General features: G+C 31.9%; 1 protein-coding gene across 1 annotated transcript; it reads right to left on the bottom strand.

The window, feature by feature from the left end:
- Nucleotides 1–11,207: 11,207 nt before the first annotated feature.
- LOC107479419 (uncharacterized) lies at nt 11,208–12,056 on the bottom strand. The gene has a single exon (XM_016099556.1). It carries the CDS (start codon nt 12,054–12,056, stop codon nt 11,208–11,210), a length of 849 nt encoding a protein of 282 aa, XP_015955042.1.
- Between the last annotated feature and the right edge of the window lie 325 nt (nt 12,057–12,381).

A 12,381-nucleotide genomic window follows, 5' to 3' on the forward strand; every position in this document is an offset into this window, starting at 1 on the left:
CTAATTTACTGCTTTTATTTAATTTTCGAGCACCCAGCCCCCTTTACATTTGATGCAATTTACTTTTCTTGTCATTTAAGCTTCCGCCCATTTAAGTTTCTGTCCAATTTAGCTTCTGCACCTTTAATTCTTGCAATTTTGCTTTGTGTCGGTCACTCTTCACACAATCCACTCAATGTTAGCTTGACTAAACTAATCACCCACTAAAGTTGCTTGATCCATCAATCCCTGTGGGATCGACCTCACTCTAAGTGAGTTATTACTACTTGATGCGACCCGGTACACTTGCCGGTGAGTTTTGTGTGTTTGGAAATTCATTTTCCCACAAAAACACCATTAATTCCGACCGTTTCTCACAGCAACAACAGCCATTAAACATAGCATGCAGTCACGGTGTAACACCCTAATGTTCAAATTCTTATGCTCGAGTCATAAGTCAATGATAATAAGGTGGTGCGACTCTCAAGGGGGATTTTTTATACATAATTACAAATAAAATTGAAAGGAGTATTAATCGAGAAGCCTGAAAAGAGTAAAAATAAAATTGCGAAGTCATATCACTCACACATCGACAACTAGAAGATAAAGCGTGAAGTCAAAAGCGATATATAGAAAAAGGCATTAGGGAGAGTAAGAGAAGGACAATATATAGATATATAACATATGTAAATAGCCACTAGTCGCGAACCGTGAAGTTTAGGCCAGCTAGGGTACAGTATGAAAGTAGTTGACAACAATATCTCCTAATCTCTTCCAAAAGAAATATAAGAGCCTCTATAGGCAAGTTTAAAAGAGTTCAATACATAATATAAGCTTTTCAAAATAAAGGTGGAGAGATTCTAAACAAAATATAAAGTAGAGAATATAAAAATCTTTGCCATCTCTAAGATGAACCACAGCTCACTTTTGAGCACCTGGACCTGTATCTGAAAAACAAGAGACATATATGGAATGAGAACCCCCGACCCATGGATTCTCAGTATGGTAAAATTGCCAAATAAATACAATGCATTGTAATAAAAACTCACTAAGCATCCTAAACTTCCTTTCACTCAATATTCACCCTATATTTTCGCTAATCTATAAATAGGCAACTGTCATAAAGGAATGCTAGATCTAATTCCTCTTCTTCATGCTGCCCAACTTTCTAACTCTCCAATAAATCAGAATCAGAATTATAAACAAAACCATCACCAGTTATTCTGTCTCAGCAATTCTATATCAATACTTCATATCCTCACCTGAAGCAAGTGAAATTACTTCACTGCGTCTACTCAGGGAGCTCAAAAATTATCATATTTTCTACCTGGAGCAGTGAAATCCATAAGACTACCAGACCGTACCACGAATTCAATCAAGTAAATTAAATGCTACCAAACTGTACTACCTAGCTAGTTCAATGACTATTGGTTTAAGCTTGATGAGTCTCTGATTAGTGCATTCATTAAGCGGTGTAATATTACCCTATAGGATATAGCCTACCAACTTGGGCTTCCGATTGATCGTAAATATGTTGGCGGATGCCTCACAGATTTTGAGCAACACATTCCTGGTAAGAGACCAGCATGGAATTAGTTCTACAAGCTTTTCGGTAAACTTCCTCCTACGGAGTACATCAACAAGTTTACTGTCACCTACAACACATGGTTTTAAGAGAGGTTTATGGTACTCCCTCCCAATGCGAGTGAGGATATTGTTAAGGCGTATGCTTGAGCATGTATCATGATGTTATTGTTTTTTCGTTGTTTGGGGATAAGTTTGGGGCACGAGCACACATTAGATTATGTAGCCAGGCCTAAGGAGTTGCGGAGACACAATTGGGTTCTGCTACATTTTCATGGTCGTAAAATTACACCAATCGTGGATATTTTGGCGATTCTTCACTCTAAGGCTACATGGTTTATGATACATCGATGTGGCTTCTGCCTTTTGGCATATAGGTAATCATTTCAGCAGTTGTTATATTTAATTGATGTGCCATAGTCGTCTGCATACCCAAAATCCACCTTGGCAGCTCGTTGTATGACTCCTCTCAATCTCTATAAATTTATGCCACTGCTTTTTGTTTTGTCAACCAAACCTTTCTATAACTTGGTTTGAAACCATAACTACTCTCTATTGTATTTTGTAGCACCTTTATCGACACAGTTGCATCTACCCTGACTATCAAAAACATATAATTCACATTAGTTTTCAAAAGTGGTGATCAGGCTACCTATAATTGCTCAACACATTAGTTTTCAAACATGTGGGAGGTCCATTATACCTTCTAACCTCTTCAATATCCGTTCTTTGTTAATGGGCAATTTGAATCAACCAATCGTAACTTTTTTCAAACTCTTTGCACTTTTCATGGTACTTGATGTGATTTAATTCTAAAACACGATACTTAAACCTACGATGAGTACTATAATTCTTGACACTCAGTATATCTTCCTCTTGCTAGAGAATAATTAACAAGTTGAAACTCATTTGGATTTGACACATCTTGCAAATTCACACATCCTAAATCATACTTCATGTCCAAAAATTCTTGATGCGCTATTGCCGAAAACCTAGATGGATATTGTTGTGTTCCGAAACTTGACAAACTCTCTCGACTGGAATGTAACTTGTGTCATCATCACTATCATCACTTATCATGAGAAACTCCTCCTCTTCGTCATGATCCTGCAAAGCACCTTCTCTCAGATCTATTTCTACGTCATCTATAGCAGGAGAATGATATTAGGAATATCTGCCATTTCAATCACAAACTCAACAAACGTATACTTATCTCCAATATCACAACCACCATCATTACATGATTTAAATCAATGGTAGATGGGAATGCCATCAGTACTGCGTCGGGTGTAACTATAGACCTTGAAATAGAAGCTCCACTTAAAACGATAGATTGAAGATTTGGTGTTGATCTTCCAAAACTTCTAACCACATTTCCAAATTTCATATACAACTCAAGCATTCTCACCTCAAAATTTTTTGTCACAGTGAAACAACACTTACAAGTCATCATCTTTCCTTATCACAAAAGAATTACTTCACAAAATCTTTGTAAATGGTAATAGAAATCTTGTAAAACAACTATTTACTTGCTTTATTCCACAAATTCCAAGTTTCTATAATATAGTATTTTGCAGTTCTGCAATATGGATGGACGGAGAAGACATGAAGCAGATCTTTACTACAAAATTTAATTTCCTTTTTATTTTATTTTTTTATAATGAATTAGTATTAAAAAATTCTCATCAGACATCTAAAAATCACAAATGTCACACATGATGCGGTTTCACTTATTTATAGACATCGTCATTCTATTAAATTGTTTTGGTTTAATTCGATTTAAGCCTGTATTTTCACTTTTACTAAATCGGTTTAAGTTAAACTGTTTTATTTAGAATTTTTTTTATGCAAATCAGATTTTACTAAACTGATTTAACTATATCCTACTAAATCGTTTTGATTATATAGAGGATAAATCGATTTGGCTTACAACGATTTACTATGTTTATATACTAAATTGGTTTTTAGATTAATTTGTATAATATTTTTGCGTCGAAAATCAAAACAAGACAATGGAGTAATATTAAATGTGAGATGCTTTAAACAAATGATTTACCCAAAATTAGTATAATTTACTTTAAACAGGTGACATTATTATTGTTTGCTTATCTGTTTACCTTGTGCCTTGTGGTAAGGGCTACGCGGCAACAAAATCTCTGCGAAGACCTGCGGCAGTACTCTAGCTAGAATCAAAGCCATGTCCCCTGCATGCAACTATGCATGTCACATGGACTCAGCTTGTACCAGAGGAATGGCTCAACACTCCTTATAGATAGATAATTCATTTTTAAATTGAGCAAGTCAGCATGCATGTATCTATTCTTAGATGAATAAAGATGTATTATCTTGTGTTGTCTCTTGTGAATGAAATATATGTATCTAGAAAAGTTAGACGAGAAAATCTAGTGATTTAGAATAATAAATAGAAGAACAAACTACTATTTCAGAACACTAAAATTTTGAATACTAATTATTCTATACGATTGTTTTGGGACGGTGGCTAATTCATATGATGCTATTAAAAATATAAATAAATATAAAGACATATGGATCATATTTTGTTTAGTTAAAATAATTAAATAACATTCCTGGCCAAGGTAGTGCCACCTAAGTGAATCTTTCGCTAATTACAATTAGTATTCTTTGAAGGGAAAAGATAAAATTGTGGCCAAAATAGTTCGTGAATAGAATATATATGCATAAAGAATATATATGTGTTGAAAGGAATTTCAAGTTATCTATTTCCATTTGACTGTATTTATATTTGTATAAAAATAAGAGTTAATATTTAAAGTGATTTTGAATTTGTAGTCGAATTTTAATATTATTTTTTAATTTAAAATTGTCTTAAATTTATTTTTAAACTTAACACCAGTCATTTTTTAGATATTTTTCAATGATAGAATAATAATGTAGTTGGACAGAAACTATATTAAAAGTTATGTTAGACTGGTAAAATGTTGTTATTTTATTTTTGACATCTAAATAAAATATAAATGGCCTCTTTTAAAGTATTTGAAGGATTAAACACTCTAAATAATATTATTTATGTTCTATTTGAACATCAAAAATAAAATGACGATATTTTACCAATCCAACATAATTTTTAACATAGTCTTTGTTCAATTACGTTATCATTTTGTGATTAGAAAGTATTTCAAATACAATCATTAATAAATTTAGAGATAAATTTGGAATAATTTTAAATTAAAAAACGACATTAAAATTCGATTATAAATTTAAAGACTACTTTAAGTATTACCTCTAAAAACAAAGCTAATTAATATTATTCCGTTAGAATTGATGTAGGTGTTTGCATTCTCGTTCTTTTAACTCCGTGTTTTGCTCAACATCGTGTATATATATATGCTCATACTCGTGAGATATACTTTGTTTGTTCGATCCTGCGGGAACAACAACAACATCAATAATAATAATAATAATAATAATAATAATAATAATAATAATAATAAAGTAGCGAGTTATGGAAAGCCAATCACAAAAATTAAAAAATACAAAAACGTGAATGATTTTAAAACATATGTTAGTATGTTATAAAAAGAGTAAATTATCATTTTTTTTTACGAAAGTTGAAAATATTAACCTATTTATTTATAAAAGAAGGAAATTACTATTTATACTCATAAAACATAAATTTTTACTAACAAATCTATCCAAATCTAAAAAAAATTATTTAAAATTTTTAAATTACTTTCTAACATAATTCATCACTAATTTTTTCTCTTACTCCACATGACCACTTTTTCAATTTCAAATTCCACCACCACTCAAACTCTTCCTCACCACCACCCTAAACCCCAATTACTACCATCACTCAAAATGCCTCCCATGCCTCCGACGAACGTTCCAGAAACAACGACACTAACCCGCCAGCTCTAGTCTTCCATCGCTCTGTATCTCCCTACGTTTTTTGTAAGAAATCCGATTACCCCACCGCGTGAAACTCTTCCAGTGACGCCCACGACCGACTCTTTTATAGCACGCCTCAGTTTGGTCCAACTTACGTCGAAAATTCTGAGTTCGAAGGCGGATCGAGGCCGTCCAAGAAGCGATTAAACAAGCTTCACTGAATTGAATTTGAGAATGAAAATTGAAAATGGGTGAATTAATACCGAGGCAGTATTTGCCCTTGATATAGCCTGTGCGGTTGCCTTGATCATCCTCCTCGATAGTGCCTAGAGAGCGCAGATTAGCGATAATTCTTCCATGTCTATGGTGTTTGTTGATATTGCTCAAGACTAGAGGGTATTGTTGGAATCAAAACAAAATTCTGCAAAAATTTTGGGTTGGTGGCTGCAGAGTGGAGATTTTGGGACTCTGAGTGGAATAGTGAAGTAGTGCGATAGGGTAAGAAACTAACGGCAATGGTAAAAGCTAGGGTTTTGGATTTGAAAATGGAGAAGAAGGAATTAGACACCACCAACAACGCTATACTGTTCTTCATCCACTCAAACTTTCTCTATCTTGCTCTACTGATCCAATTTCACATTTTCATTTATCTCTTTACTTTAGTTTGCAATCCTAATTGAATTTTTAATTTCTATGATGCAACACAAATTCATACAATAGTACACTTGTAGAACATGTGGAGTTCAAAATCACAAAAGCTTGCCTCTGGAGATGGAAGCGCTTGTTGAAGTTAGGCGGCAGCGTTGTTTTGCGCTAACCGGTCCAAGAAGCTTGCGGATTTTGGATGACGACAATAATGGTGGTAGTTAGAGATAAAAGTGGTGGTGGAGAAGAGTTTGGATGGTGGTGGGATTTGAAATTAGAAAAGTGATGGTGAAAATAAGAGTAATTTAGAAATTTTAGGTGATTTTTTTGTATTTGGATAATTTTGTTATACAAAACTCATATTTCATAAGTACAAATGGTAATTTTTTTTCTTTTATAAATAAATATATTAGCGTTTTTAACTTTTGTAGGTAAAAACAGTAATTTACTCTTATTAAAAAGTGTACTACCTGTTTTATATTATTAGACTTTTTATTTTACTTGTGTGCAGTTTATGTTAGTTAATTTTAATAAAAAATATTAGCTCTAATCTTTTTTTTTAGTTGATATTCAATTTGGTTTTTGAAATGCAACGCTTCACTTCTAAATCTCATAAATTGAAAATTCACTCCCTCTCCTCCGCCTCTCCAATTTACAATCTTAATTTATGTTAGTCTCTTAATAACGTCTTTGATTTGACATGTTAACTTACCTTGTCGGATAGAACAAAATATCGTATTATTTTATATTGGTATCTAATTTCAACAAGATACATCATTTTACACCAATAAAGTTAAAAAAGCATCTTGTTATGTGATGATCACTAATGAAAAAGAGATGTATTTCATATAAAATGATGTCATTTCGTTAAAAAATAGGCACTAATATAAAAGATATCATTTTATTTTATTCAACATAATAAGTTAATGTGTCAAATTAGTATGACGTTAACAAAAATAAACTGAGAGACTAATGCAAGTTATCATTATAAATTCGGATATCCAATTTGGATCAATTAAAATTTTAAAGATCAATTTTAATGTGACTTTAAATATCAAAAATCAAATTAAGTATTAACTAAATATTTTTCTTTGGCTAATATGATAACTTATTGTTTGATGAGAGTGAAAAACTGACATATCTAAATTTAAAATATTTAAGGAGAAAGACTAAATCTATTTTGTTAAAGAGATTATTATATTCTTAAATTATTTATTTATTTTTTAAAATACGTATTTTTTTTTTTAATTGTTTATCCTATTCAAATCTTTATTGATACATTTTCATCTATAAACTAATTAACAAAACAAAAAAAGATTGCTGCAATCCATTCATCCATCGTTAATAAATCTTATAATAAATATATCTTAGCCAACATGGTGAATGTGCATAGGAAGCTTACTCCATGACATGGGATAAGTCAAAAATTAATTTTCTTAATGAAATATTTGGAGTGAATCATGTTAACAACAACATCGATATCACTAGCAACATCATTTAGAGATTAGAGACCCTCAAAACTAGTGTAATTGTCAAGAATCTTGTGCATTGTGATGGTGGAGTATTGTTGAACCTTGGATTTATGCTGTGGAATTTAAAAGAAGTCTTTCCATAAGAATTGTAGAATGAAAGTGCACCCACTCTTACTTAATCTTTCAAATGGTATCTATTATTTACAATTAGTATGGTGCTACTAAAAGAGAATAAGACAGAGGCGTCTATAACACTAAATTAGAGATCTCCATAACAACTTTTTATTATAGATGAAGATGTATTATTAATAAGAATTTGAATACGGAAGATAATTAAAGAAAAAATATGTTTATAAAAAAAGTAAACGAGAAAATAATCTAAAATATAATTGTCTCTATATAAAAAATATCTTTCTTTTTAAAAATTCTAGAAATTAATCATTTTTAATAATTTTAATATTAAAATTTTTTTTAATACTCCTTTAGAATAACTTTCTCTTTATATATATACAAGAGGGACAATTGGTTTTATTGGTCAAAGTCAATGGATATAAGATACGATATTGAAGCGTATAAAGCAATTGGATTGAGTTGCACTTGAAGACATAAACATATCCTGTAACTTCTGAAGGTATCAGCATTTAACAATACATGCTACAAATAGACGGAGAGAAGCTAAGCTATCTGATCTTTATACTAATTAATTAATGAAAATGAGAAGATACACACATACATACAAGGCACACGTGAATATGACAAATATTTCTGCTCATCTGTCCCGAATTCAGAATGGTTGGATCTGGGAATCATGTGCGTGTTTAAGACAAAATTCCGAATCGGTATGGAATAACTTTGCAATTTTCCCCCTTGTGCTTCATGTTATCCAGAAACCTGCGATTAATCAGTTTGGGTCGGAGAAATAGGAAAATTATAAAAACATAATGAAAGGGTGTTGTAATGAGTTATAAGACCGTAAGAGAATTATTATTTAGTTGGTATGGTGGAAGAGTCTAAAATTTTTAGGTGTTTATCCAATATAGGATACCTAAAGCATATATAACATACCCATTAAGAATTGGCAGTCCGAAGGTAATTAATGACTAATGAGCGGCCCGTTTTTGTTAGTCAGTTCTCAATGAAAGCACTAAGGTAATGAGTTACAAGATTTTGGAATAACCTTCACCAAAAAAAAACTATCTCGTACTCTATAAGACTCTTTTAATTGTCAAGCTTTTAATAAGAGATTCTTTCAGATATTAGCTCACAAAACTCATAACATGTATCTATTTGGTAAGTACTATATATAATATGATGAAATGTTGCCATTTGTAGATATGATGAATTAGATGTTAAAATTGCAATTTTTTTTTTTGGATGATAACTTTGAAGATAAAGTATGATTTATCAATTTTATTCGAGCAGTCAATTTTTTGATAGTTAACTATTAGTCAAATTTTTTTTTCTAATTTTATTTTTGATTCTTTTCATCTTCATCAAAATTCCTAACTTTAATCTCAAATTTCGCCCCACTCTTACTCTAACTTTCTAATTCTAAGACACACAAACAACAGTTATAAACTAAAAGAAAAGAATAAAACCAAACAAAAGGGGAGAGAACAAAACGAAAGAAGAAAAGAGGAGAGATCGGAAACAAAAAAAAAGAGAGAGGGGTAAAAAGAAAGAAAAAGAGAAACAGTCATCGACCAGATAAAAAGTTGCTGACCAGAGTCTTGAATTTTGTGACTGGCAATAATGTCATTTGACATAACATGCTATCAGTGAAAAAGCATAGTAGAAACTACGATAGGAGACACAGAGAAAAAAAAAAAACAAAATTAAAGGTTCTCAAAAAAGTTGAGAAAGGAAGATTAAATCAAAAAATCACTTTTAATCCTTAATAAAATAGATGGTGTAGTATATTGAATTCAGAAGATTATTTTAGATTTTATCTCGTTCTGCAGTAGTAGTAGAACAGAGAACAAATGGAAGTTGTAGAGAATAGAGATAAAAAAGAGTAATACCACGATATATTTTAGTTTGGCTACGAAGTACAATGTGATCCACATTCACTTTCCACCATCACAGTGGTATTTTCACTATAATCAAGATAGATTATAATCACTAATTTCAAGAGTCTTATTCTTATAACACACCTAAATTATTCCAAACCTAATAATCTCTAAATACTAACCCAACTTAAAAAAAGAGAACTAAGTACACTCTAACCTAACACACTTTTAAAATCAAATACTCAATTAAAAAAATAAATTAAATTTTATATTTACTGTCTCTTTGCCATTTGTATCTCTCAATATAAATTTAAATTTAGACAAAAAAAAACAACTCAAATACCAAATAATAAAGGCTGTGTATGTAATCAGATTATACTTGAATTGGTTGCCTTCTTCCTTAAATGAATTCTTCGTATATATAGGGCTTTGATTTCTTCTTCAATATTGGAATCTTTTCCTATTTGATCAAGCTAGCCATTTCACTCTTTAGTGATACAGTCCTTGGCTTTTAATGAGAATTCTTTCCTTATTTACCTTGATTGTAATGTGCAATAGCTTTCCAATCAGACTTGATAGTTGATATCCTCTTCAATGATATTCTTCTTAATATTATTGATGTGCACAATCCCAACTTGCTACTAGTTTGGTAATCTTTGATTGATTCCTATAATACTTATCATAATAAATTAATTATAATAAAAAATTATTAATTATATTTGTTATCACAAAATAGGTAATCAATTCTTGATAATGGTCATGATGGTAATAGTAGTAGTGGTGATGATAATAATGATGATATAGATAAAATTAAAAAAATAAAGTTGATTAATAGTTAATCATTAAAAGATTAACATCAAGGATGAATAAAACTAATTTTAAATGTTAAGAATAAAATTGAATTAAATTAAATTAAATATTAGAGATAATTTTAAAAAATTTTAAAGATATTAAGGACAAAAAATATATTTTATCCTAATTTTAATTCTTCTTGTACTATAAGAATATGCATAAGACGGTCAAGATAAGTTAAATTCATCGAGACAATCTATTTATACATTTAAATGGAGTAGATTTTTACTTTTAAATTCAGAACTATTTAAATTTTTGGCTAAATAGGTTAAATTCGATTATCTAAAAAAAATAGAAGCTTAAACAAAGTCTATAACAATAAACAGGCAACCCAATAAAATTACTTTAATTTAAAAATATACTATTTTTTATAATAATTTTTGTGATTCGATTGAATTTGAGATTCCGCTAAAAATTATTTATTTAAAATTTTTGACCAGAAAGTGACTTTTTGTCAAAAAAAATTTATCTTAGAATTGTATTTTTATCTAATTTTTTATAAAATAAAAAATAAAAAACAAATGAATTAGTCAGTTTAACCCATCTAATTGGCTATAAATAGTCTGGGTTTAAAAATTGAAGGCCATGATTAAACAAAAAATAAATAAAACATCTTGTATAATCCGAAAATTTAAGAGAGCTGAATCTAAATAAGGTGCACTGGTTCATTTGACAACCCTAAATATACTTTTTTTTGAATTAAAGGGAGCTCAACACATAGAGTGGAGCAATTAAAGGAGCTACAAGAAATAACAAAAGTGAATAAACCAACCCCTAGTCCTCTTCTGCATGGCTATCAACAACCAATTGGGTCAACACCACTCCATTTCTCAGAGTACCTAAACGACCTGTTTATGATGTCCTCCATGCTGGAAGTATGATCTCTGAAGAGCCTACCATTCCTTTCTAGCCAGGTTGTCCAAATAACCGCAAAGAACCCAATGAACCACTTCTTTCTGTCTACCTTCCTTACAGATAGCTCCGTCCAGCTTTCAAAGTGATCATTTAGTGTACCTGGAAGGCTCCATTGTCGTCCCAAGGCCAGCAGCCAAGCACACCACACCTTCCATGTGGTCTCACATTCCAGGAACAAATGAAAAGCAGTTTCCTCAGCCTTATCGCATAGCACACACCTATTATCCTGCTGAGCAATAACCCGGAATCTACATAGTCGATCCTTAGTATTCACCCTTCCAATCAAGACAAACCAAGTAAGCAGCTCAACCCTCGGAGGTACAAGTCCTTTCCAAACAGCACGAGTGAAGCTATAGCTAGTGATTTCCTCTGGTAGGACTTCCGCCTGCAAAACCTTCCCAAAGGAAGCCGTTGAGTAAACTCCTGTTTTATCAAATTTCCAAACCACGCCATTCTCTTTTTCAGTGGTGGGCTTGACCGATTGTAGCAGCTCATGAAGCTGGTGAACTAAATCCAACTCCCATTGGAACAACTCTCTCCTCCACTGGAAGCTCCAAATCCACTCTAGTCCATCCCAAAACCCACAATCCCTTATAACAGATCCTTGAAGGGTCGAGACCGAGAAGAGTCTAGGAAATATATCTTTCAACACCCCAGGCGGCAACCATCTATCCTCCCAGAACTGGATTGTTCTGCCATTACCGAGCTCCATAGACAACCCGCTAATCATCTTTTCTCTCAGCTGCGACTCACTAATTTGTAACTGGCATATATGCCTTGCCTTCCCCCATCTGAACTCCACAAGAACTGTCGTTGTAAAGAAATCAGCTTCTCAGCCACTGTCTTTGACATCTTGTATAAGCTGAGGTAGTAAATAGGCAAGCTATTCAGAACCGACTTAATTAGGACCAGCTTCCCCGCTTTGTTAAGAGTCTTTGCTTTCCACAAACTGAGCTTATCTTCAACCTTGTCAATCACCAGTTTCCATGTCTTCACCAGCCTCGGATTTGCTCCCAGGGAAATACCCAAATATCTGACTGGCAGTGATGCCTCCT

Source organism: Arachis duranensis, chromosome 3, assembly GCF_000817695.3.
Source record: "Arachis duranensis cultivar V14167 chromosome 3, aradu.V14167.gnm2.J7QH, whole genome shotgun sequence".
NCBI lineage: Eukaryota > Viridiplantae > Streptophyta > Magnoliopsida > Fabales > Fabaceae > Arachis > Arachis duranensis.